This window comes from Pseudophryne corroboree, chromosome 5, assembly GCF_028390025.1.
Source record: "Pseudophryne corroboree isolate aPseCor3 chromosome 5, aPseCor3.hap2, whole genome shotgun sequence".
Taxonomy (NCBI): Eukaryota; Metazoa; Chordata; class Amphibia; order Anura; family Myobatrachidae; genus Pseudophryne; species Pseudophryne corroboree.
This window is the reverse complement of record NC_086448.1, coordinates 106,807,306-106,830,188: the sequence shown is the minus strand read 5'-3', so window position 1 is coordinate 106,830,188 and position 22,883 is coordinate 106,807,306. Positions and strand designations below refer to the sequence as shown.

The following is a 22,883-nucleotide window of genomic DNA, read 5'->3' as shown; positions in this document are numbered from 1 at the left end:
TCCCGGGTAAGACTCATACCAGCCACACCAATCACACCGTACAACTTGTGATATGAAACCCAGTTAACAGCATGATAACAGAGGAGCCTCTGAATAGATGGCTCACAACAAGAACCCGATTAGTTAACAATAACTATGTACAAGTATTGCAGACAATCCGCACTTGGGATGGGCGCCCAGCATCCACTACGGACTACGAGAAATAGAATTATCGGTAAGTAAATTCTTATTTTCTCTGACGTCCTAGTGGATGCTGGGAACTCCGTAAGGACCATGGGGATTATACCAAAGCTCCCAAACGGGCGGGAGAGTGCGGATGACTCTGCAGCACCGAATGAGAGAACTCCAGGTCCTCCTCAGCCAGGGTATCAAATTCATAGAATTTTGCAAACGTGTTTGCCCCTGACCAAGTAGCTGCTCGGCAAAGTTGTAAAGCCGAGACCCCTCGGGCAGCCGCCCAAGATGAGCCCACCGTCCTTGTGGAATGGGCTTTTATTGATTTAGGCTGCGGTAATCCTACCGCAGAATGCGCCAGCTGAATAGTGCTACAAATCCAGCGCGCAATAGACTGCTTAGAAGCAGGAGCACCCAGCTTGTTGGGTGCCATCAGGATAAACAGCGAGTCAGTTTTCCTGACTCCAGCCGTCCTGGAAAAATAAATTTTTCAGGGCCCTGACTACGTCCAGCAACTTGGAATCCTTCAAGTCCCTAGTAGCCGCAGGCACCACAATAGGTTGGTTCAAGTGAAAACCTGAGACCACCTTCGGGAGAAACTGAGGACGAGTCCTCAACTCTGCCCTATCCATATAGAAAATCAGATAAGGGCTTTTACATGACAAAGCCGCCAATTCTGACACACGCCTGGCCAAGGCCAACAGCATGACCACTTTCTACGCGAGATACTTTAGCTCCATGGTTTTAAGTGGCTCAACCAATGCGACTTTAGGAAATCCAACACCACGTTGAGATCCAAAAAATGCCACAGGAGGCACAAAAGGAGGCTGAATATGTAGTACTCCTTTAACCAAAGTCTGAACTTCAGGCAGTGAAGCCAGTTCTTTCTGGAAGAAAATCGACAGAGCCGAAATCTGGACCTTGATGGACCCCAATTTGAGGCCCAAACGTCACCCCTGCTAGCAGGAAGTGCAGGAATCGACATAGTTGAAATTCCTCCGTCGGGGCCTTCATGGCCTCCAACCAAGCAACAAATTTTCGCCAAACGCGGCGATAATGTCTTGCGGTGACATCCTTCCTGGCTATGATCAGGGTAGGTATGACTTCCTTCGGAATACCCTTTTCCTTTAGGATCCGGTGTTCTACCGCCATGCCGTCAAACGCAGCCGCGGTAAGTCTTGGAACAGACAGGGTCCCTGCTGCAGCAGGTCTTGTCTAAGCGGCAGAGGCCAAGGGTCCTCTGCCAGCATCTCTTGAAGTTCCGGGTACCAAGCTCTTCATGGCCAATCCGGAACCCCGAGTATGGTTTTCACTCCTCGCCTTCTTATTATTCTCAGTACCTTGGGTATGAGAGGTAGAGGAGGAGACACATAAACCGACTGGTACACCCACTGTGTCACTAGAGCGTCCCCAGCGATCGCCTGAGGGTCCCTTGACCTGGCGCAATATCTTTTCAACTTCTTGTTGAGGCGGGACGCCATCATGTCCACCCGTGGTCATTCCCAACGGTTGACCCGCATTTGGAAAACTTCTGGATGAAGTCCCCATTCTCCTGGGTGTAGGTCGCCCATCGGAGAATCCTTGTGGCTTCTGCCATCGCCATCCTGCTTCTTGTGCCGCCCTGTCTGTTTACATGGGCGACCGCCGTGATGTCGTCTGATTAGATCAGTACCGGCTGGTTCTGAAGCAGGGGCCTTGCTTGGCTTAGGGCATTGTAAATGGCCCTTAGCTGCAGAATATTTATGTGAAGCGAAATCTCCTTGGAAATTTCTTCCCTGTGTGACTGCACCCCAGCCCCGAAGGCTGGCATCCGTGGTCACCAGGACCCAGTCCTGTATTCCGAATCTGCGGCCCTCTAGTAGATGAGCCCTCTGCAGCCACCACAGCAGCGACACCCTGTTTCTTGCTGACAGGGTTATCCGCTGTTGTATCTGTAGATGGGACCCGGACCATTAGTCCCACAGGTCCCACTGGAACGTCCTTGCGTGGAGTCTTCCGAATGGAATTATGCTTCGTACGAAGCTACCATTTTTCCCAGGACTCGTGTGCATTGATGTACCGACACCTGTCCTGGTTTTAGGATGTCTCTGACTAGAGATGACAACTCCTCGGCTTTTTCCACTGGAAGAAACACTCTTTTCTGGTCTGCGTTCAGAAACATTCCCAGGAACAGAAGACGTGTCGTCGGGACCAGCTGTGACTTTGGAATATTGAGAATCCAGTCGTGCTGTTGTAGCACTTCCCGAGAGAGTGCTACCCCCACTACCAACTGTTCTTTGGACCTCGCCTTTATCAGGAGATCGTCCAAGTACGGGATAATAAAAACTTCCTTCTTGCGAAGGAGTATCATCACTTCGGCCATTACCTAGGTAAAGACCTTCGGTGCCGTGGACAACTCCAACGGCCGCGTCTGGAACTGATAGTGACAGTCCTGTACCACATATCTGAGGTACTCCTGGTGAGGGGGGTAAATGGGGACATGCAGGTACGCATCCTTGATGTCCAGGGAGACCCTGTAATCCCCCTCGTCCAGGCTCGTAATAACCGCCCTGAGCGATTCCATCTTGAACTTGAATCTTCTGATATAAAAGTTCAAATATTTTAATTTCAAGATGGGTCTCACCGAACCGTTTCGGTACCACAACCACTGTGGAATAGTAACCCCTTCCTTGCTGAAGGAGGGGCACCTTGACAATCACTTGTTGTGATTATAGTGTTGAATATCCACCAACACCGTCTCCCTGGCAGAGGGAGGTGCCGGTAAGGCAGATTTTAGGAAACGTCGGGGGGAAGAACGTCTCGAACTCCAGCCTGTACCCCTGAGATACTACTTGAAGGACCCAGGGATCCATGTGAGTGAGCAGCCCCAGCACCATGCTGTGGACCTACCGGACGCAGGGAGGACTTCTGCTCTTGGGAACCAGCTGTGTGTTGCAGCTTTTTCCTCTACCTTTGCCTCTCGGCAGAAAGGATAAGCCTCTAGCCCTCTTGCTTTTCTGGGGCCGAAAGGACTGTACTTGATGATACGGTGCTTTCTTTTGTTGTGGGGTAGCCTGTGGCAAAAAAATCGATTTCCCAGCAGTAGCTGTGGAAACGAGGTCTGAAAAACCATCCCCAAACAGTTTTACCCCCTTATAGGGCAACTTCCATGTGCCGATTCGAGTCGGCATCGCCTGACCATTGCCAAGTCCATAACCCCCGTCTGGCGGCAATGGACCTAGCGCTTATTTTTGATGCCAGCCGGCAAATATCCCTCTGTGCATCACGCATGTATAAGACCACGTCTTTTATATGCTCTATTTTCAGCAAAATATTGTCCCTATCCATAGTTATTTTCCGACAGGGAATCTGACCACGCAGCGGGAGCACTGCACATCCATGCCGAAGCAACGGCTGGTCGCAATATAATGCCCTAGTGTGTGACTATATCTTATAGGGTAACCTCCTGCTTTCTATCAGCAGGTTCCTTCAGGGCGGCCGTATCCGGAGACGGTAGTGCCACCTTTTCTGATAAGCGTGTAAGCGCTGTATCTACCCTATGGGGTGTTTCCCCGCGTGACCTATCCTCTGGCGGGAAAGGGTACGCTGCCAATAACCGTTGTAGAAATTATCAATTTCTTACCGGGGGAAGACCACTCTTCCTCACACACCTCATTTAATTTCTCAGAAGCAGGAAAAACTACTAATAGTTTTCTCTCACCAAACACAATACCCTTTTATGTGGTACCTGGGGTATAATCATAAATGTGTAATACATTTTTCATTGCCTCAATCCTGTAACGGGTGGACCTATTTGGAGGGTACACCAGTCTCATCGATGTCGACACTGGAGTCAGTATCCGTGTCGACATCTGTGTCTGTTATCTGAGGTAGCGGGCGATTTTAGAGCCCCCCATGACATTTGAGACGCTGGAACAGGCACAAGCTGAGTAGCCGGCTGTTCCGTGTCGTCGACCTTTTATGTAAGGAGTTGACACTTTCACGTAATCCTTCCATAAGTTCAACCACACCGGTGTCGACCCCGCAGGGGGTGACAACATATTTACAGGCATTCGCTCCGCCTCCACCTCATTATCCTCCACATACCTGTCGACACAGCCGTACCGACACACAGCACACACACAGGGAATGCTCTGATAGAGGACAGGACCCCACAAAGCCCTTTGGGGAGACAGAGGGAGAGTATGCCAGCACACACCAGGGCGCTATATATCACAGGGATAGCACCTATAAAAAAGTGTTTTCCCTTATAGCTGCATATATATTGTATACTGCGCCTAAATTGTGCCCCCCCTCTCTTTTTAACCCTTTCTGTAGTGTATTAACTGCAGGGGAGAGCCAGGGAGCTTCCCTCCAACGGAGCTGTGAGGGAAAAATGGCGCCAGTGTGCTGAAGGAGATAGCTCCGCCCCTTTTTCGCGGACTTTTCTCACGCATTTTTATGGATTCTGGCAGGGGTTAATGTACATCCATATAGCCCTGGGGGTTATATGTGATGTATTTTTGCCAGCCAAGGTGTTAATATTACTGCTCAGGGCGCCCTCCCCCCCAGCGCCCTGCACCCATCAGTGACCGCAGTGTGAGGTGTGCATGAGGAGCAATGGCGCACAGCTGCAGTGATGTGCGCTACCTTGATGAAGACTGATGTCTTCTGCCGCCGATTTTCCGGACCTCTTCTTGCTTCTGGCTCTGTAAGGGGGCCGGCGGCGCGGCTCTGGGACCGGACTCCGAGGCTGGGCCTGTGTTCGATCCCTCTGGAGCTAATGGTGTCCAGTAGCCTAAGAAGCCCAAGCTGGCTGCAAGCAGGCAGGTTCGCTTCTTCTCCCCTTAGTCCCTCGATGCAGTGAGCCTGTTGTCAGCAGGTCTCACTGAAAATAAAAAACCTAAAACTAACTTTTATCTAAGAAGCTCAGGAGAGCCCCCTAGATTGCACCCTGCTCGGTCGGGCACAAAAATCTAACTGAGGCTTGGAGGAGGGTCATAGGGGGAGGAGCCAGTGCACACCAGGTAGTCCTAAAGCTTTCTTTTTGTGCCCAGTCTCCTGCGGAGCCGCTATTCCCCATGGTCCTTACGGAGTTCTCAGCATCCACTAGGACATCAGAGAAAAATAGAATACTAGTTTAGTTATCTTATTTCAACAAGGACACGAGAGATGTGTCAAAGCTTGAAAAGAGATAAAGTGCCAACCAATCAGCCCTGAATGGTCAATTTTAAAACACGGCCTGTGACGTGGCAGTTAGGAGCTGATTGGTTGGTACTTTATCTCTCTCCACATTTTGTTACAGATAAATTAGTTAAGTCTTCTATAAGGGTTCCGTCTGTCCTCATATAGTTAAAGTGTACTGATGGACTATGAAGAGTGGGTGTTGTATGTTAGGTAGATTAGACTTAGGTTGACAGTCTCTAGGTCGACCACCATTGGTCGACAGTAAGTAGGTCGACATGGTTTTTAGGTCAACGGTGACTCACATGTCGACATGTACTATCTCGACATGAGAAAAGGTTGACGTGCGTTTTTTTACTTTTTTGGGTGTCATTTTCCCTGTACAGTGACTGGGAACTCCAATCAGTGTACCGTGTCCCCTCGCATGGCAGGTTACCGTTTCCAATTGTAGTCCACTTGGATCGTAAAGTATGAAAAAGTTAAAAAAAAAATAAAATTGAAAAACTCATGTCGACTTTTTGTTATGTTGACCTAGAACATGTCAACCTAGAGTCCCTGTCAACCTACTTACTGTCGACCAATAGTGGTCGACCTAGACACTGTCACCTACTTACTGTCGACCTAAAGACCGGAACCCACGAAGAGTAGTGGCAGCCTTTTCATGAACTTAAGGAATATTCATGACCGTGCAGCCTAACATTTCATTACAACCAATTGCACCGTTAAGGCACATGGTACAAAGAGGCCAAAGGTTATTTGTGAATTAGATTCTTGAAAAAAAAAAAAGGCTGCTGGCATATTCGGTAGGCAGCGGGTATAGGGCACGATTCAGACCTGATCGCTTTTGTGCGAATTCGCAAGGCGGCCGATTATCGGTTGACTGCGCATAAGTACGGATCGTAGTGTGCACACGCGAGGCCAAACTGCGAAAAAATCCAGTGATGTTTTTGATCGCTAGGCGTATACAAGTTGATTGACAGGAAGCCAAACGTTTTTAGGGAGGGTGTGTAAGGCCACTCCGGTCCTGAGCAGCCTGATTCTAGCACATTGTAGGAGTAATTTCTGGGCTACGTACAGAATGCACACGCTGGAAAAATAATTACATGGTGAGTGAGTGAGTGAGTGAGTGAGTGAAGAACGAATTTCCATCTGAGCATCGGCAAATATATGATTCGATGCGGCAGCTATTCATGGGTGCAGCTTCAGATAGAATCGTTACAGGTATAGTCCTCAGCGGCTCAGATACTAGTAGGCTAGATTACATGGCACTTCATCTCAGTTTGCATAGTTCTGGAGTCTAATGGTTATTCATAGTCCTGAATAAGCGCTACCTCTCTGTGCTTCCAGGTCTCCCAAGTTTTAATGACTTGTAATTTAAATTCTATCAACCACTTAAAATAATTTCACCAAGCAAACTGATCATCCCACTATTTATGCAAATCTGTTATAACGCGTTGCTTGTGAACTGTGACATGCAAGTGTGGCTCAGGGGGAGATTTAGCAAAGCTTGGAGAGAGAGAAAGTACCAGCCAATCAGATGCTAACTGATATCACTCAGTGTGTAGGCACCAAAGATGAACGATCCGCGGTCGTTCATCGTTGGTGCCGGGTCGTTTCTGCCTGCAAGCCAATGTGGACAATATCGTCCATATTAGCATGCAGGGCTATGGGGCCGGGTGACGTCAGGGAATGAAGAAACTTCACTCCCCCTGTCACCTCCCCCCCACGCGCCGGGTCGTCGGTCGTCTATCGGGCACCTCGGCTGCAAATCGCCAAATGTATAGGGGGCTTAAATATAGGAGATCTGCAGTCTTATCCATTATTAGGTCCACACTTATGTCTCTGGAAGAATAAAGATATCCCTTAATGCATATGACCGAGGTTCCCAAACTGTGTGCCGTGGCTCCCTAGGGTTCCTCGGGACACTTGCAGGGGTGCCCTGGGTTGGTGGTCCAGGACCAATTCAAATTATTCATGGTCAATATAATAGGCCAAACCAGTGCTGGTGGCTGCCAGTCATAAAATATGTGGCCAAACAGAAGCAAATCTTGTCCCTCACCACATAACTGACCCTAAGGATGACATATAAATGCAATCTACTCAATGTAATATTTCTTTCTAAATTTCTCAATAAGAAATTTTTGGCCTAGGGGTGCCGTGAAAAAAATTCTGATCTTCTAGGGCGCCATGATTCAAAAAAGTTTGGAAACCACTGGCATATGATCTCCTGTTGGATCTGGAGAGTCTATTTGTAATCATAAGTCAAGGCCGGCTATTACCCTAGGCCCTAGTTCTAGCATTGTTTCACATGTGTGAGCTAAGGGGTGTATTTACTAAGCCTTGGACAGAGATAAAGTGGACGGAGATAAAGTACCAGCCAATCAGCTCCTACCTCCTTTTTCAAACCCAGCCTGTGGTTTGGCAGTTAGAAGCGGATTGTCTGGTACTTTATCTCTCTCCACTTTATCTCCATCCAAGGCTTAGTACATAGAACATCTTCTGGAATAACATGGAATCAATAGCTGTAATCAAATAAGAATGTTTGGAAGAGTTTAGGAGATATTAGGGCGCGTCACTTGATTTGGTTGCTGCCTCTTTAATTCACTGTTGGGCCTATCCCAGTGTAGTTCAAAGATTGCAATGAGGGGACAGAATTAGGTTAGGAGGTGGTGTTTGGTATCCAGCTGTAAGGTATTTTAAGAGCAATATTCCGGTATCAGTTTGCGGAAGATAGCACGCTCCTGCGAATAGATATGCTCAGGAGCAGAATATTAATATCAACTGTGTTTACTGTACTCCTGATATTCGGCGGGAGCCCAGTGGAGACCAACCGCAAGTGCACCTGGACCGGACATCGCCCACCTATTCAAACCGACCTATGACCTCTCCTGTACTGTAAATGACCATCCCAGTGACCTATAGGTGAAGAGATTACAGTTTCCATTGTATTAGGTTTTGGACAAATGTATAAAAGGCCAGCTGCATGCCCGGCCACACACATTCTCTCAAGGTCATCTACCTTGATTGACTGAGGACTGGACCGGGTAGCGCAGGCGAACAAACGTATGTACCATTGACTGTAGCCTCTTCTCTTATTTTATTGTATTATTGTTGTAACCCCCTGCTAGTAAATAACCATTGGTGGGTTGGACTCCAACATATTTTTAAATATAATTGGTGTCGCGTCCCTTTTCCTGCTTAGGTTTAAAGTGTATTCACAGCCACTCGGGCTGCTGCATTGTGCTAACAGCGTGTAGGCCTGTGTGCGCAAATTGAGTACTTACTACGCCCGTTTGGCATATGTACGCAGAGTGCGCACACGGTACGATCTTGTGTACGCAAGGTGTGTAAACAGCACAGAGGTTAAGGATCATATACAGTGGCCGCAGCGGCTTGAACTTAGGTGAAATAAGGTATTGCTTTTTGTCCTGTAAAATAATCAGCATTCACAATCCCATCGCCTTACATGGCTCGCTTTGTTCGCCATGCTTCGGGCAAGGTACTTTGCTCCGCTACCGCTGCACCTGCCACAGATTACTATTCCCACTTGTAGCCTATGTGGATCGTAAAATATGAAAAATAAAAAAAAAACTCATTTCGGCATTTTGCTGTGTCAACCTTTTGTCAATGTCGACCTAATTCAAGTTGACCATATGGTGTTGACCTATTGACTGTTGACCTATCATCCGGATTCCGTTTGTTCTAATATGTTACAGAGAAGAAAAGAGAGACAGATTCATCCATTAAAAAATGTGAAATATAAAGTTTGCTTAAGTAAAATAACACATGATAGTGATTCCTGTTTAACTTTGCACAGTGTGGAAAGAGTGAAGAAGTGGACCAGTGGAGGAGTTGCCAATGGCAACCAAACACCTTTGAGGTAGCACTGACTAACCTTTCCAATCTTTTCACTGCTTGATACATCAACCCCAGTAAAGGGACTGTTGCTTTCAGTCACTTGAACAAGGGACATCTGGCTGAAGGGTTGACTTATGGCTATGCAGACTGGACCCTGCAGTAGTCACGCAGGAGCCATGTTTTTGTTCATTAACTCTCACAGCTGAGGTCAGAAAACGGTCATGACGCACCTGTGTTTTTACTCTGCTAACACCATGTTAACACCCCAAACGGTCACTTCCTGTCAGTCATTTTGCGAAGTCCTCATTGCATGCAGATCCGCAGCCGCAGCTTGACACATGCATAGTGCAAACGCAGCACACGCGCAGTCTGCCGATAATCGATCAGTTCCGTTGAACATCGGCTGTGTGTACTTCTCTGAATCAGGCCCCTATTGACTTTGTTGTATGTTGAAGTGTGAATGGCTGTAATGTGCTGGGGAAAACAAGGAAATATACTGTTGCTTCCAAGACTAAGAACAATAAGAGAAAACAAGAATGCGTCCCTGTCATGACAATTATTTTGTAAACTTCATTGGTACAGTGCAGCGCTGTGTAACATTTCCATGCCCTATATATTAAATTATATTGTAAGATACACTATAGCAAGAATTGGCCTTTTACAGTGTGAATGTGCAGAATATAGAAGAAATCTGATGTATTTACTTCTTCCCAGGGAGAAGTCATAGCCATGGACAAGATAGCCAACAAAATGGAGACTGTAAAAAGAAACGTGTCTCTGCTGAAGCTCAATAGCATTCAGGCGTACTGCTTCAACGGCACCAAGGCTGTGACACGGGACACTGGAGGGAGCGCTCAGGGTGAGTTATACTGTCCACGAGGAGTGGGGTAGGCTCCTCGCACTCCTGTGACCAGTTTGTTCAGCAGAACATGCATTCATTCACCAGTAAGCGGGGCTCCATATTGCACTAGACCCCCTTATCTTCTGTGATCACAGGAAAATCTGTTGCTCATGGGGGTAGAAAGACAAATATTCCTATAGAACGTGACAGAAGGGAAAGAAGGAGATGAAGCCACTGGATTGTTCACATAAACCGTGCACTATGCAGTATGTAAGATTACTTAAAGGGGTCTATTTACGGGTATGGGTCATTAGGTCGACCACTATTGGTCGACATGGTCACTAGGTCAACATGGAAAAAAGGTTGACATGCGGTTTTTTTACCTTTTTTGGTGTCGTTTTTGTCATAAAGTGATGGGGAACCACAATTAGTGCACCGTGCCCCCTCGCCATGCTTCGGGCAAGGTTACTATTCTTAATCGTAGTCCACGTGGATCATAAAGTATGAAAAAGTGAAAAAAAAATGTAAAAGAAAAAAAAAGTGAAAAAATCATGTCAACCTTTTTTCCATGTCGACCTAGTGGCCATGTCGACCAATAGTGGTTGACCTAATGACTGTCGACCTAAGTGTTGTCGACCTAATGACCGTATCCCCTATTTACTAAGCCGTGGAGAGATATAAAATACCAACCAACCAGCTCCTAACTCATTTTTTAAACACACATGGCAGTTAGGATCTGATAGGCTGGGACTTTATCTCTTTCCACTTTATCTCTCTCCAAAGCTAGTAAATAGACCCCTTATCCTGGTAAAGATTGTCCTGATTTTTTTCTCTCTCCAAAATGTGCCGTCTTTGGTCCGTGTCTAACTTTGGTTTCTTTTGAATATTTTAATTGCGCTCCAAACTTTTGATATTCCCTAACCCCTAGATTTACTCCGTTTCATTTAGGATATTCTTTGGATGGGCAAGAAGATCAACCTACCCAGCAGGAAGGTGCCTGCTAAAAGAAGGGAAAATGTATTGTATTACTGGGACATTCATGCTTTTGAGAACATAGGGGGTAATTCCAAGTTGATCGCAGCAGGAAATTTTTTAGCAGTTGGGCAAAACCATGTGCACTGCAGGCGAGGCAGATATAACATGTGGGGAGAGAGTTAGATTTGGGTGGGTTATTTTGTTTCTGTGCAGGGTAAATACTGGCTGCTTTATTTTTACACTGCAATTTAGATTGCAGATTGAACACACCACACCCAAATTTAACTCTCTCTGCACATGTTATATCTGCCTCCCCTGCAGTGCACATGGTTTTGCCCAACTGCTAAAAAATTTCCTGCTGCTATCAACTTGGAATTACCCCCCCATGTGCACTGCAGGGGGGGGCAGATATAACATTTGCAGAGAGAGTTACAGTAGATTTGGGTGGGTTATTTTGTTTCTGTGCAGGGTAAATACCGGCTGCTTTATTTTTACACTGCAAATTAGATTTCAGTTTGAACACACCCCACCCAAATTTACTCTCTCTCTCTGCACATGTTACATCTGCCCCACCTGCAGTGCACATGGTTTCTCTAACGTCCTAGTGGATGCTGGGGACTCCGAAAGGACCATGGGGAATAGCGGCTCCGCAGGAGACTGGGCACAAAGTAAAAGCTTTAGGACTAGCTGGTGTGCACTGGCTCCTCCCCCTATGACCCTCCTCCAAGCCTCAGTTAAGATTTTGTGCCCGAACGAGAAGGGTGCAATCTAGGTGGCTCTCCTGAGCTGCTTAGAGTAAAAGTTTAAATAGGTTTTTTATTTTCAGTGAGACCTGCTGGCAACAGGCTCACTGCATCGAGGGACTAAGGGGAGAAGAAGCGAACTCACCTGCGTGCAGAGTGGATTGGGCTTCTTAGGCTACTGGACATTAGCTCCAGAGGGACGATCACAGGCCCAGCCATGGATGGGTCCCGGAGCCGCGCCGCCGGCCCCCTTACAGATGCTGAAGCAAGAAGAGGTCCATAAATCGGCGGCAGAAGACTTTCCTGTCTTCATAAGGTAGCGCACAGCACTGCAGCTGTGCGCCATTGCTCTCAGCACACTTCACACTTCGGTCACTGAGGGTGCAGGGCGCTGGGGGGGGGCGCCCTGGGAAGCAATGAATTTACCTTATTTGGCAAAAAATACATCACATATAGCTCCTGGGCTATATGGATGTATTTAACCCCTGCCAGTTTTCCAGAAAAAAGCGGGAGAAGAGCCCGCCGTGAAGGGGGCGGGGCCTATCTCCTCAGCACACAGCGCCATTTTTCCCACACAGCTCCGCTGGTAGGAAGGCTCCCAGAATCTCCCCTGCATCCTGCAACTACAGAAACAGGGTAAAAAAGAGAGGGGGGCACTTATTTGGCAAAATAACAGATATAAGCAGCTATAAGGGATAGACACTTATTGTAAGGTTGTCCCTATACATATATAGCGCTCTGGTGTGTGCTGGCAAACTCTCCCTCTGTCTCCCCAAGGGGCTAAGTGGGTCCTGTCCTCTATCAGAGCATTCCCTGTGTGTGTGTGTGTGCTGGGTGTCGGTACGTGTGTGTCGACATGTATGAGGAGGAAAATGATGTGGAGGCGGAGCAATTGCCTATAATGGTGATGTCACCCCCTAGGGAGTCGACACCTGAATGGATGGCCGTAATTAAGGAATTACGTGACAGTGTCGGCACGTTACAGAAAACTGTTGACGACATGAGACAGCCGGCAGCTCAGTTAGTGCCTGTCCAGGCGTCTCAAACACCGTCAGGGGCTATTAAACGCCCGTTACCTCAGTGGGTCGACACGGACCCAGACACAGACACTGACTCCAGTGTCGACGGTGAAGAAACAAACGTATTTTCCAGTAGGGCCACACGTTACATGATCACGGCAATGAAGGAGGTTTTGCACATCTCTGATACTGCAAGTACCACAAAAAGGGGTATTATGTGGGGTGTGAAAAAACTACCCGTAGTTTTTCCTGAATCAGATGAATTGAATGAAGTGTGTGATGAAGCGTGGGTTACCCCCGACAAAAAACTGCTAATTTCTAAAAAATTATTGGCACTATATCCCTTCCCACCAGAGGTTAGGGCTCGTTGGGAAACACCCCCTAGGGTGGATAAGGCGCTCACACGCTTATCAAAACAAGTGGCGTTACCGTCTCCAGAAACGGCCGCCCTTAAGGAACCAGCAGATAGGAGGCTGGAAAATATCCTTAAAAGTATATACACACATACTGGTGTTATACTGCGACCAGCAATCGCCTCAGCCTGGATGTGCAGTGCTGGGGTGGCTTGGTCGGATTCCCTGACTGAAAATATTGATACCCTGGACAGGGACAATATATTATTGACTATAGAGCATTTAAAGGATGCATTCCTATATATGCGAGATGCACAGAGAGACATTTGCACTCTGGCATCAAGAGTAAGTGCGATGTCCATTTCTGCCAGAAGAGGATTATGGACGCGACAGTGGTCAGGGGATGCAGATTCCAAACGGCATATGGAAGTATTGCCGTATAAAGGGGAGGAGTTATTTGGGGGCGGTCTATCGGACCTGGTGGCCACGGCAACGGCTGGGAAATCCACCTTTTTACCCCACGTCACCTCGCAGCAGAAAAAGATACCGTCTTTTCAGGCTCAGTCCTTTCGTCCCCATAAGGGCAAGCGGGCAAAAGGCCACTCATATCTGCCCCGGGGCAGAGGAAGGGGAAAAAGACTGCAACAGACAGCTTCTTCCCACGACCAGAAGCCCTCCCCCGCTTCTGCCAAGTCCTCAGCATGACGCTGGGGCCTTACAAGCGGACTCAGGCACGGTGGGGGCCCGTCTCAAGAGTTTCAGCGCGCAGTGGGCTCACTCGCAAGTGGACCCCTGGATCCTGCAGGTAGTATCTCAGGGGTACAAATTGGAATTCGAGACGTCTCCCCCTCGCCGGTTCCTGAAGTCTGCTTTACCAACGTCTACCCCCGACAGGGAGGCGGTATTGGAAGCCATTCACAAGCTGTATTCCCAGCAAGTGATAATCAAGGTACCCCTCCTACAACAGGGAAAGGGGTATTACTCCACGCTGTTTGTGGTACCGAAGCCGGACGGCTCGGTGAGACCCATTTTAAATCTGAAAGCCTTGAACACTTACATAAAAAGGTTCAAGTTCAAGATGGAGTCACTCAGAGCAGTGATAGCGAACCTGGAAGAAGGGGACTACATGGTGTCTCTGGACATCAAGGATGCTTACCTCCATGTCCCAATTTGCCCTTCTCACCAAGGGTACCTCAGGTTTGTGGTACAGAACTGTCACTATCAGTTTCAGACGCTGCCGTTTGGATTGTCCACGGCACCCCGGGTCTTTACCAAGGTAATGGCCGAAATGATGATTCTTCTTCGAAGAAAAGGCATCTTAATTATCCCTTACTTGGACGATCTCCTGATAAGGGCACGGTCCAGAGAACAGTTAGAGGTCGGAGTAGCACTATCTCAAATAGTACTACGACAGCACGGATGGATTCTAAATATTCCAAAATCGCAGCTGATTCCGACGACACGTCTGCTGTTCCTAGGGATGATTCTGGACACAGTACAGAAAAAGGTGTTTCTCCCGGAAGAGAAAGCCAGGGAGTTATCCGACCTAGTCAGGAAACTCCTAAGACCAGGCCAGGTGTCAGTGCATCAGTGCACAAGGGTCCTGGGAAAGATGGTGGCTTCTTACGAAGCGATTCCATTCGGCAGATTCCACGCAAGAACTTTTCAGTTGGATCTGCTAGACAAATGGTCCGGATCGCATCTTCAAATGCATCAGCGGATAACCCTGTCTCCAAGGACAAGGGTGTCTCTCCTGTGGTGGTTACAGAGTGCTCATCTCCTAGAGGGCCGCAGATTCGGCATTCAGGATTGGGTCCTGGTGACCACGGATGCCAGCCTGAGAGGCTGGGGAGCAGTCACACAGGGAAAAAATTTCCAGGGCTTGTGGTCAAGCATGGAAACGTCACTTCACATAAATATCCTGGAACTAAGGGCCATTTACAATGCCCTAAGTCAGGCAAGGCCTCTGCTTCAGGGTCAGCCAGTATTGATCCAGCCGGACAACATCACGGCAGTCGCCCACGTAAACAGACAGGGCGGCACAAGAAGCAGGAGGGCAATGACGGAAGTGGCAAGGATTCTTCGCTGGGCGGAAAATCATGTGATAGCACTGTCAGCAGTGTTCATTCCGAGAGTGGACAACTGGGAAGCAGACTTCCTCAGCAGACACGATCTTCACCCGGGGGAGTGGGGACTTCACCCAGAAGTCTTCCACATGATTGTAAACCGTTGGGAAAAACCAAAGGTGGACATGATGGCGTCTCGCCTCAACAAAAAACTGGACAGATATTGCTCCAGGTCAAGGGACCCTCAGGCAATAGCTGTGGACGCTCTGGTAACACCGTGGGTGTACCGGTCAGTGTATGTGTTCCCTCCTCTTCCTCTCATACCAAAAGTACTGAGAATCATAAGAAGGAGAGGAGTAAAGACAATACTCGTGGCTCCGGATTGGCCAAGAAGGACTTGGTACCCGGAAATTCAAGAGATGCTCACGGAAGACCCATGGCCTCTACCTCTAAGACAGGACCTGCTCCAGCAGGGACCATGTGTGTTCCAAGACTTACCGCGGCTGCGTTTGACGGCATGGCGGTTGAACGCCGGATCCTGAAGGAAAAAGGCATTCCGGATGAAGTCATCCCTACCCTGATCAAAGCCAGGAAGGATGTAACCGTACAACATTATCACCGTATTTGGCGTAAATATGTTGCGTGGTGCGAGGCCAGGAAGGCCCCTACGGAGGAATTTCAACTGGGTCAATTCCTGCATTTCCTGCAAACAGGACTGTCTATGGGCCTCAAATTAGGGTCCATTAAGGTTCAAATTTCGGCCCTGTCGATATTCTTCCAAAAAGAACTAGCTTCTGTTCCTGAAGTTCAGACGTTTGTCAAGGGAGTACTGCATATACAGCCTCCTTTTGTGCCTCCAGTGGCACCTTGGGATCTCAATGTAGTGTTGGGATTCCTAAAATCACATTGGTTTGAACCACTCACCACTGTGGACTTGAAATATCTCCCATGGAAAGTGGTAATGCTGTTAGCCCTGGCTTCAGCCAGGCGTGTATCAGAATTGGCGGCTTTATCCTATAAAAGCCCTTACCTAATTTTTCATACGGACAGGGCAGAATTGAGGACTCGTCCTCAATTTCTCCCTAAGGTGGTTTCAGCATTTCACTTAAACCAACCTATTGTGGTGCCTGCGGCTACTAGGGACTTGGAGGATTCCAAGTTGCTGGACGTAGTCAGGGCCCTGAAAATATATGTTTCCAGGACGGCTGGAGTCAGAAAATCTGACTCGCTGTTTATCCTGTATGCACCCAACAAGCTGGGTGCTCCTGCTTCTAAGCAGACGATTGCTCGTTGGATTTGTAGTACAATTCAGCTTGCACATTCTGTGGCAGGCCTGCCACAGCCAAAATCTGTAAAAGCCCATTCCACACGGAAAGTGGGCTCATCTTGGGCGGCTGCCCGAGGGGTCTCGGCTTTACAACTTTGCCGAGCAGCTACTTGGTCAGGGGCAAACACGTTTGCTAAATTCTACAAATTTGATACCCTGGCTGAGGAGGACCTGGAGTTCTCTCATTCGGTGCTGCAGAGTCATCCGCACTCTCCCGCCCGTTTGGGAGCTTTGGTATAATCCCCATGGTCCTTTCGGAGTCCCCAGCATCCACTAGGACGTTAGAGAAAATAAGAATTTACTTACCGATAATTCTATTTGTCATAGTCCGTAGTGGATGCTGGGCGCCCATCCCAAGTGCGGATTGTCTGCATTACTTGTACATAGTTATTGTTACAAAAATCGGGTTATTGTTGTTGTGAGCCATCTTTTCAGAGGCTCCTTCTGTTATCATGCTGTTAACTGGGTTCAGATCACAAGTTGTACGGTGTGATTGGTGTGGCTGGTATGAGTCTTACCCGGGATTCAAAATCCTTCCTTATTGTGTACGCTCGTCCGGGCACAGTATCCTAACTGAGGCTTGGAGGAGGGTCATAGGGGGAGGAGCCAGTGCACACCAGCTAGTCCTAAAGCTTTTACTTTGTGCCCAGTCTCCTGCGGAGCCGCTATTCCCCATGGTCCTTTCGGAGTCCCCAGCATCCACTACGGACTATGAGAAATAGAATTATCGGTAAGTAAATTCTTATTTTTGCCCAACTGCTAACAAATTTGCTGCTGCGATCAACTCTGAATTAGGCCCATAGAACAGTTGAGACAGTTTAGAAGAGAGAGACCACCCACCATCATTTTTAGTGTCAAGACCATAATTCTTTCATTTATTCCCGAGTGACACGTGGGATATTGCTGTGAGATAAACCACCCAAGAATACACAGCTATTAAACAACTTTAAGGGCCAGATTCAAATCATATCGCACCCACTATCTCCCATCTAAAGTGACTTTAGATAGAGGGGCGATATACAAATGAGCCCCGTTACTGCGATCATAAACACGACTAAAGTAATGAGCGCGATTGTGAAGAGACCCGTTTGGGTGCCCAAGCGGGTCTCTTTACACGCACTGCAGCTCAATACCTCCAGGGATAGCGAGCTGAAATGAAGTTGTCGCGCCCGTCGGCAGTAACATTAGAATTCTTCCGGCGGGCGGGAGGGAGGTACATTTAATTCCTGCCCTAAGTGGAACCTAGAACGTAACATTTGGCTGCCATTATTTTACAGAACAACTTAAATAGCACAAGTCCAAATAAACTGCAATGACAAAACGTCTTCTATCTATGAGTATCTGCTATCACTGCCTAATATAGGCCTGTATTACTTACCTGTTCCATTAGTGGCTGCATGTTATTCAGCAGGTCTTTGATGTACAGCAGGCCTGATCAGCCTGCGCCTCTCCAGCTGTTGTGAAACTGCACATCCCAGCATGCCCTGCTGCAGTTTTAGCATTCCCTAATAGCAATACTATGGTAGTGCATGCTGGGACTTGTAGTTTCACAACAGCTGGAGAGCCAAAGGTCTGACGTACAGCATTCCTAGCTGGAGGCCGTACATTGGGCCTAATTCATGTTTGTATGCAATGGCCGATTATCAGGCAACGGAGCGGTTATTGGCAGACTGCGAATGTGCCGCAATCACGTGGCACATGCTGCGATACTGCTCTCAATGAGGATTTCACCGCAAAGTGATTGACATTAAGTGACCGTTTGGAGCTATTATTAATGGCACGTTTACGGGGAGTTGTTGGCAAAATGCAGGCGCATCATGGCCGTTTTTGGGGCGTGTTTCTGCCGTCAGCTGTGAGCTCATACATCCAAAAACATGGAGTCACTACTGCTGTGTCCAGTCTTCAGAGCCATAGGGCTACCATTAACCTTGATGTTTCTCATTTTTGCGTGTGAGCTGCGAATGTGTACGCAATTGCGAATAAGTTTGTGATGGCTCCGGTGGGCCTCTCGCTTCACTTGCTAACATTAGCCGTTCTGTAGCCTAGGAAATGACACTTGCCAATGCATTAATTAGGCCCACTGCCTGCCTGCAGGAAAGGTGTCACTCCACGACAACATATTGAAACATGTTCTGATTCTGATTGTGCCGCGGAAAAGGAAAACGAGAGAGCAGCATTTGGTCCTGCCTGTGCACCGTTGGCTGTAAAACACAGGGAGTTCAAAAACTCCCTCCGCAGAAAGTGCTGATACTAACTGCAGATCTCCTCATGTAGGTGTCCAGAAGTGTGTGTGTGATTGCCCCCCCCCCCCCCCCCATTGTGTGTGACTCACGCTGCTGGGTTTTCAGCGCTGAAAACTCTGTGTTCATAATACCTTATATCGGGCTTGTTGCCTGCACCGAATATTAAACTGTAAACACAGCTGCGTCTGGGACATGAATATCTGTGTCTTCAATGAAACAGTGCAGCAGTGTAACTCCAAGATCCAGTGCATTGGCTTCAACCATTTTCTGTTTCACTTACCGGTACGTTATTTCCTAAGCACATGTTACAGTTGCCCGGATTCTGTCTGAGATCTGTCCCGTGCTGCACATTTACCTTCCAGGTACCAGACCTCCTTTCCTGCCAGAGTCCTTTCATCGCATTCTTTTGGACGCCCCATGTAGCGGAATGGGCCAGAGACCTAGAATGATCTGCCCGTCATCGTTAAAAGAACTCCTGTCGTACCAGGCCCTGCAACGCAAACTGTTCACCGTGGTAAGTGTCCTTACTGCAGTAGATATTTCTTCTATGATAAAAAACATTAAAGTTAAAGAGGACGTCCTTCCTAATGACATGTCTCTTGTGAGTGTCTCTGTGTTGCCTAAATCAGTGTACTGTCCCTTTTGTAGGATTGGTGATCTATATATATATATATGAATAAAATCTATCTGTCTAGTGCTGGCCATACGCTGTCAGATGAAAATCCCCATCAGACAGACTGACGTTGCCATACACTGTCAGATAATTGGTCGGTCTGTCTGGTGAGTATATCCACTGTCAGATATGAGCAGCAATTGTCTCGTCTGTTGGGTTTGCTAGAAGATTTCTCAAGCCCTATAGATTGGTAATAGCTGCTCGGACACAGCCCTACACTGCGGTTATAGGCCCCAATAATGGCAAAGTGTACGGTCGCCATAATGCTGGTTACACAGCTGCGGGGTGAAAAGTTTGCATCGTCCGATGGGACCTGCGGGATAGGAGTATGAGTGCGTTGCACTGTAATGGAAAAACTATATTTCAGTTTCCAAGTCCTGATTACTTAGATGGCCCGGCAATGCTGAGTGGGTGGGAGTGCATTTACAGAGGCATCTTCCTCTGGTCTACATGTAGCCTTCTCTTCACAGCAAAGGCTTCTGGGAGGTGAGAGAATCTAACCTCTGCACTATACAGTTTATGGGAAGTATGTTGCACCCTCCATTTGCAGGAAACCACATTTCTAGTGCACTTTCACCAATATAACAATAAAACCCCAACAGTTTTCAAACACCTAAAAGTGATAAAGGGAATATCCCTTAATTCTCCTGATCAGTTTATGCTATAGATAACATGAATATAATCAGTATTATGGATTGACACTTTCACAGATTCAATTAACTTAGTGGAGTCCATGATACAAATCACAATGTTTCCTTACTGGGAACAGCTGCATTCTCGTCTATATATTAGAATACGTCCCTGCCGTGTCCCCGCTCCTCGCACCTGCCGTGTCCCCGCTCCTCGCACCTGCCGTGTCCCCGCTCCTCGCACCTGCCGTGTCCCCGCTCCTCGCACCTGCCGTGTCCCCGCTCCTCGCACCTGCCCTGTCCCCGCTCCTCGCACCTGCCGTGTCCCCGCTCCTCGCACCTGCCCTTTCCCCGCTCCTCGTCCCTGCCGTGTCCCCGCTCCTCGTCCCTGCCCTGTCCCCATACCTCGTCCCTGCCCTGTCCCCGTACCTCGTCCCTGCCCTGTCCCCGTACCTCGTCCCTGCCCTGACCCCGTACCTCGTCCCTGCCCTGTCCCTGTACCTCGTCCCTGCCCTGTCCCCGTACCAGGTCCCTGCTTTGGGATACTGCAGTTGGCTGTAGCAGTGGACAGCTAGCTAAGAAAGCAGGCCACACAAGAGGTCAGTGCTGACACCGGCACCTGGAGAACCTCGTTAGGAAACAGCTTGGCCTGACATCTGCATTCGAGTGGCCAATCCCCTTGAACTAGAATAGATTACAAATGTCACTATATAGGGGGAGATGTACCAAACCGTGGAGATTTATAAAGTACCAGCCAATTCTCTCCTAACTGCCATGTTACAGACTGGATTTGGAAAATGACAGTTAGGAGCTGATTGGCTGGTACTTTATTTCTCTCCACTTTCTCACTCTCCAAGGCTTAGTACATCTCCCCTGTGGTGTTATATTCCAGTCGTTTATACACTTTCTATCCCTGTTTATAAATTCAGTGAGAAGGAATATTTTCTCTTTCCCAGGCGGTGGAGTTACTACTGCCCGGTGGCACGCTGGTGTACAGCACATGTACTATAACTTTATCCGAGAATGAAGAGCAAGTGGCCTGGGCTCTGAGTACGTTCCCCTGCCTCCAGCTACAGGCACAGGTAACAAGCCAGGGCAGCATATTTGTAGTTTGGTTGGACCTGTGTTGTATGAAAGTGACCGCTGCCTGTACCAGTGACTTGTGATGGACAGGAGGGGAGTATTGGGGGCAATTCATCTCCCACTAAGCAGGAGATTTACCCTTCTCTCTGTGTGCCTCTGTGAGAGGCGTCTGGCATTGTCTGTGACCCCACCCGCATACATCCATTAAGTAGCCCGCTACTCCAGGCCTGCCCAGTGCTAGCTCCTAAAGATCAATTATTGGTGCAACACTCAAATGTAAGTGACCACCTTCCCACATTACTAACAACAATAAAAGTAGTAATCTGGACGCTAAAGGCTCTGTTAATAACCAGGAACTTTTTATAACAGTTTATAAAAAATCTCATTAATTAACCACTCTCACTCCAGTTTATCTAAGAAACACTATTCTGAATCTGCTCTGAATCAAGTCTGACCGGCCTAAGGCTTGTTGGTACTATGGCAGAGGGACCCTGCTGCTGCCTCCACGCTGCATACTATGTAGGGAGCAGGGCCTCACTATACTCTGGCTACACCACCCCACTTCTTCCCTTGCCGGCTTTGTGTCTGTAGATATGTAGGTGCAGCACGCATGTACGTCTGCATACAGAACTTACCTACCCTCCTGGATTGGCCGGGAGGCTCCAGAAAATCATGTGGCGCTCCTGGCCCCCCGGAAAGGTAGGCAAGTCTCCCAGAGCTGGCCTCACCCCCCTCTGCCTCCCACTCCTCCCCGTGGGCGGTCTGGGGCGGCTGATGACACGTTTGTGCGTCCACGCCCCTGCACTGTCCATCCATGAAGCCACACCCTTCCCTGTTCTGACCTAGCTTGCCCCTCCGGCTAGGGCAGACAAAAAGTAGGTAAGTAATATACAGAATACCTTGCTTGGAGTGTCCTTCTGAAAGTAAGTGTGGCATAAATGTGTGTGTTTATTTATATACTATGTATGTATGTGTGTATGTATATATATATATATATATATATATATAGCTATTCTACAACATAGGAGGCACTCAGAGACTCACAGATACTGGATTTAGTGCATAAATCCCAGCAGGGCGTGCTATTTAATATGTAACGTTTCGGGGTAACAATCCCCTCCCTCAGAGGGCTGCGGTCAAGATCCCGCCGGACGTGATCTCGGCGGTCGAAATACCGACACCGGGATCCCGACCGGCACAAACCCGACATATTCTCCCTCTGTGGGTGTCCACGACACCCATAGAGGGAGAATAAATTAGTGTGCCGAGCGTAGCGAGGCACTGTACCCGCAGCATGGCTAACGCAGCGAGCCCGCAAGGGGCTGCGTTGTGCTCGCCCCCCTGTCGGGATTGTGCCGGTCGGGATCCCGGTGTCGGTATTCCGACCGCCGGCATCCCGTCCGGTGGGATCTCGTACTGATCCCTCCTCAGACTTCTGATTGTGATTTCTGGGTGGTTCCTACGTACATGCTCAGGCATTATTTAGTCAGACTATGCGGATGATTCCTTTTATAAGTAGAGGAATGTGGGAATCCTCTTCAGCACATATTTGAATCAATGATTACATCATTTACATACTATGCTGCTGTATAAAGACGTATTCACGGATTATAGAATTAATACAAAAGTCCTGTTTTGGCCCTTAAAAAAAAAAGTAAACTTTTTTGCAGTCATTCTGTAGTCTCATCAGACAGGAACTTCCCATACTTTCACGGGAGCACTGATTTATTCAGAAA

The 22,883-nt window shown here is 48.1% G+C and overlaps 1 protein-coding gene across 5 annotated transcripts in view; it reads left to right on the top strand.

Moving 5' to 3' along the window:
• Positions 1 to 22,883, top strand: part of NSUN6 (NOP2/Sun RNA methyltransferase 6) — a 141,792-nt gene that overhangs the window by 111,239 nt on the left and 7,670 nt on the right. For 4 of the 5 annotated variants that reach the window (XR_010177597.1, XM_063921549.1, XM_063921552.1 and 1 more), the window contains exons 9-12: positions 9,910 to 10,054; positions 10,985 to 11,029; positions 19,125 to 19,276; positions 21,021 to 21,146. Coding sequence is in view for 4 of the 5 variants with exons in the window: in XM_063921549.1 (XP_063777619.1) it covers positions 9,910 to 10,054; positions 10,985 to 11,029; positions 19,125 to 19,276; positions 21,021 to 21,146 (468 nt within the window). In the remaining variant the exon portion in view is untranslated. The remainder of the gene's footprint in view (positions 1 to 9,909; positions 10,055 to 10,984; positions 11,030 to 19,124; positions 19,277 to 21,020; positions 21,147 to 22,883) is intronic. The other variant, XM_063921550.1, reaches the window with a different exon arrangement.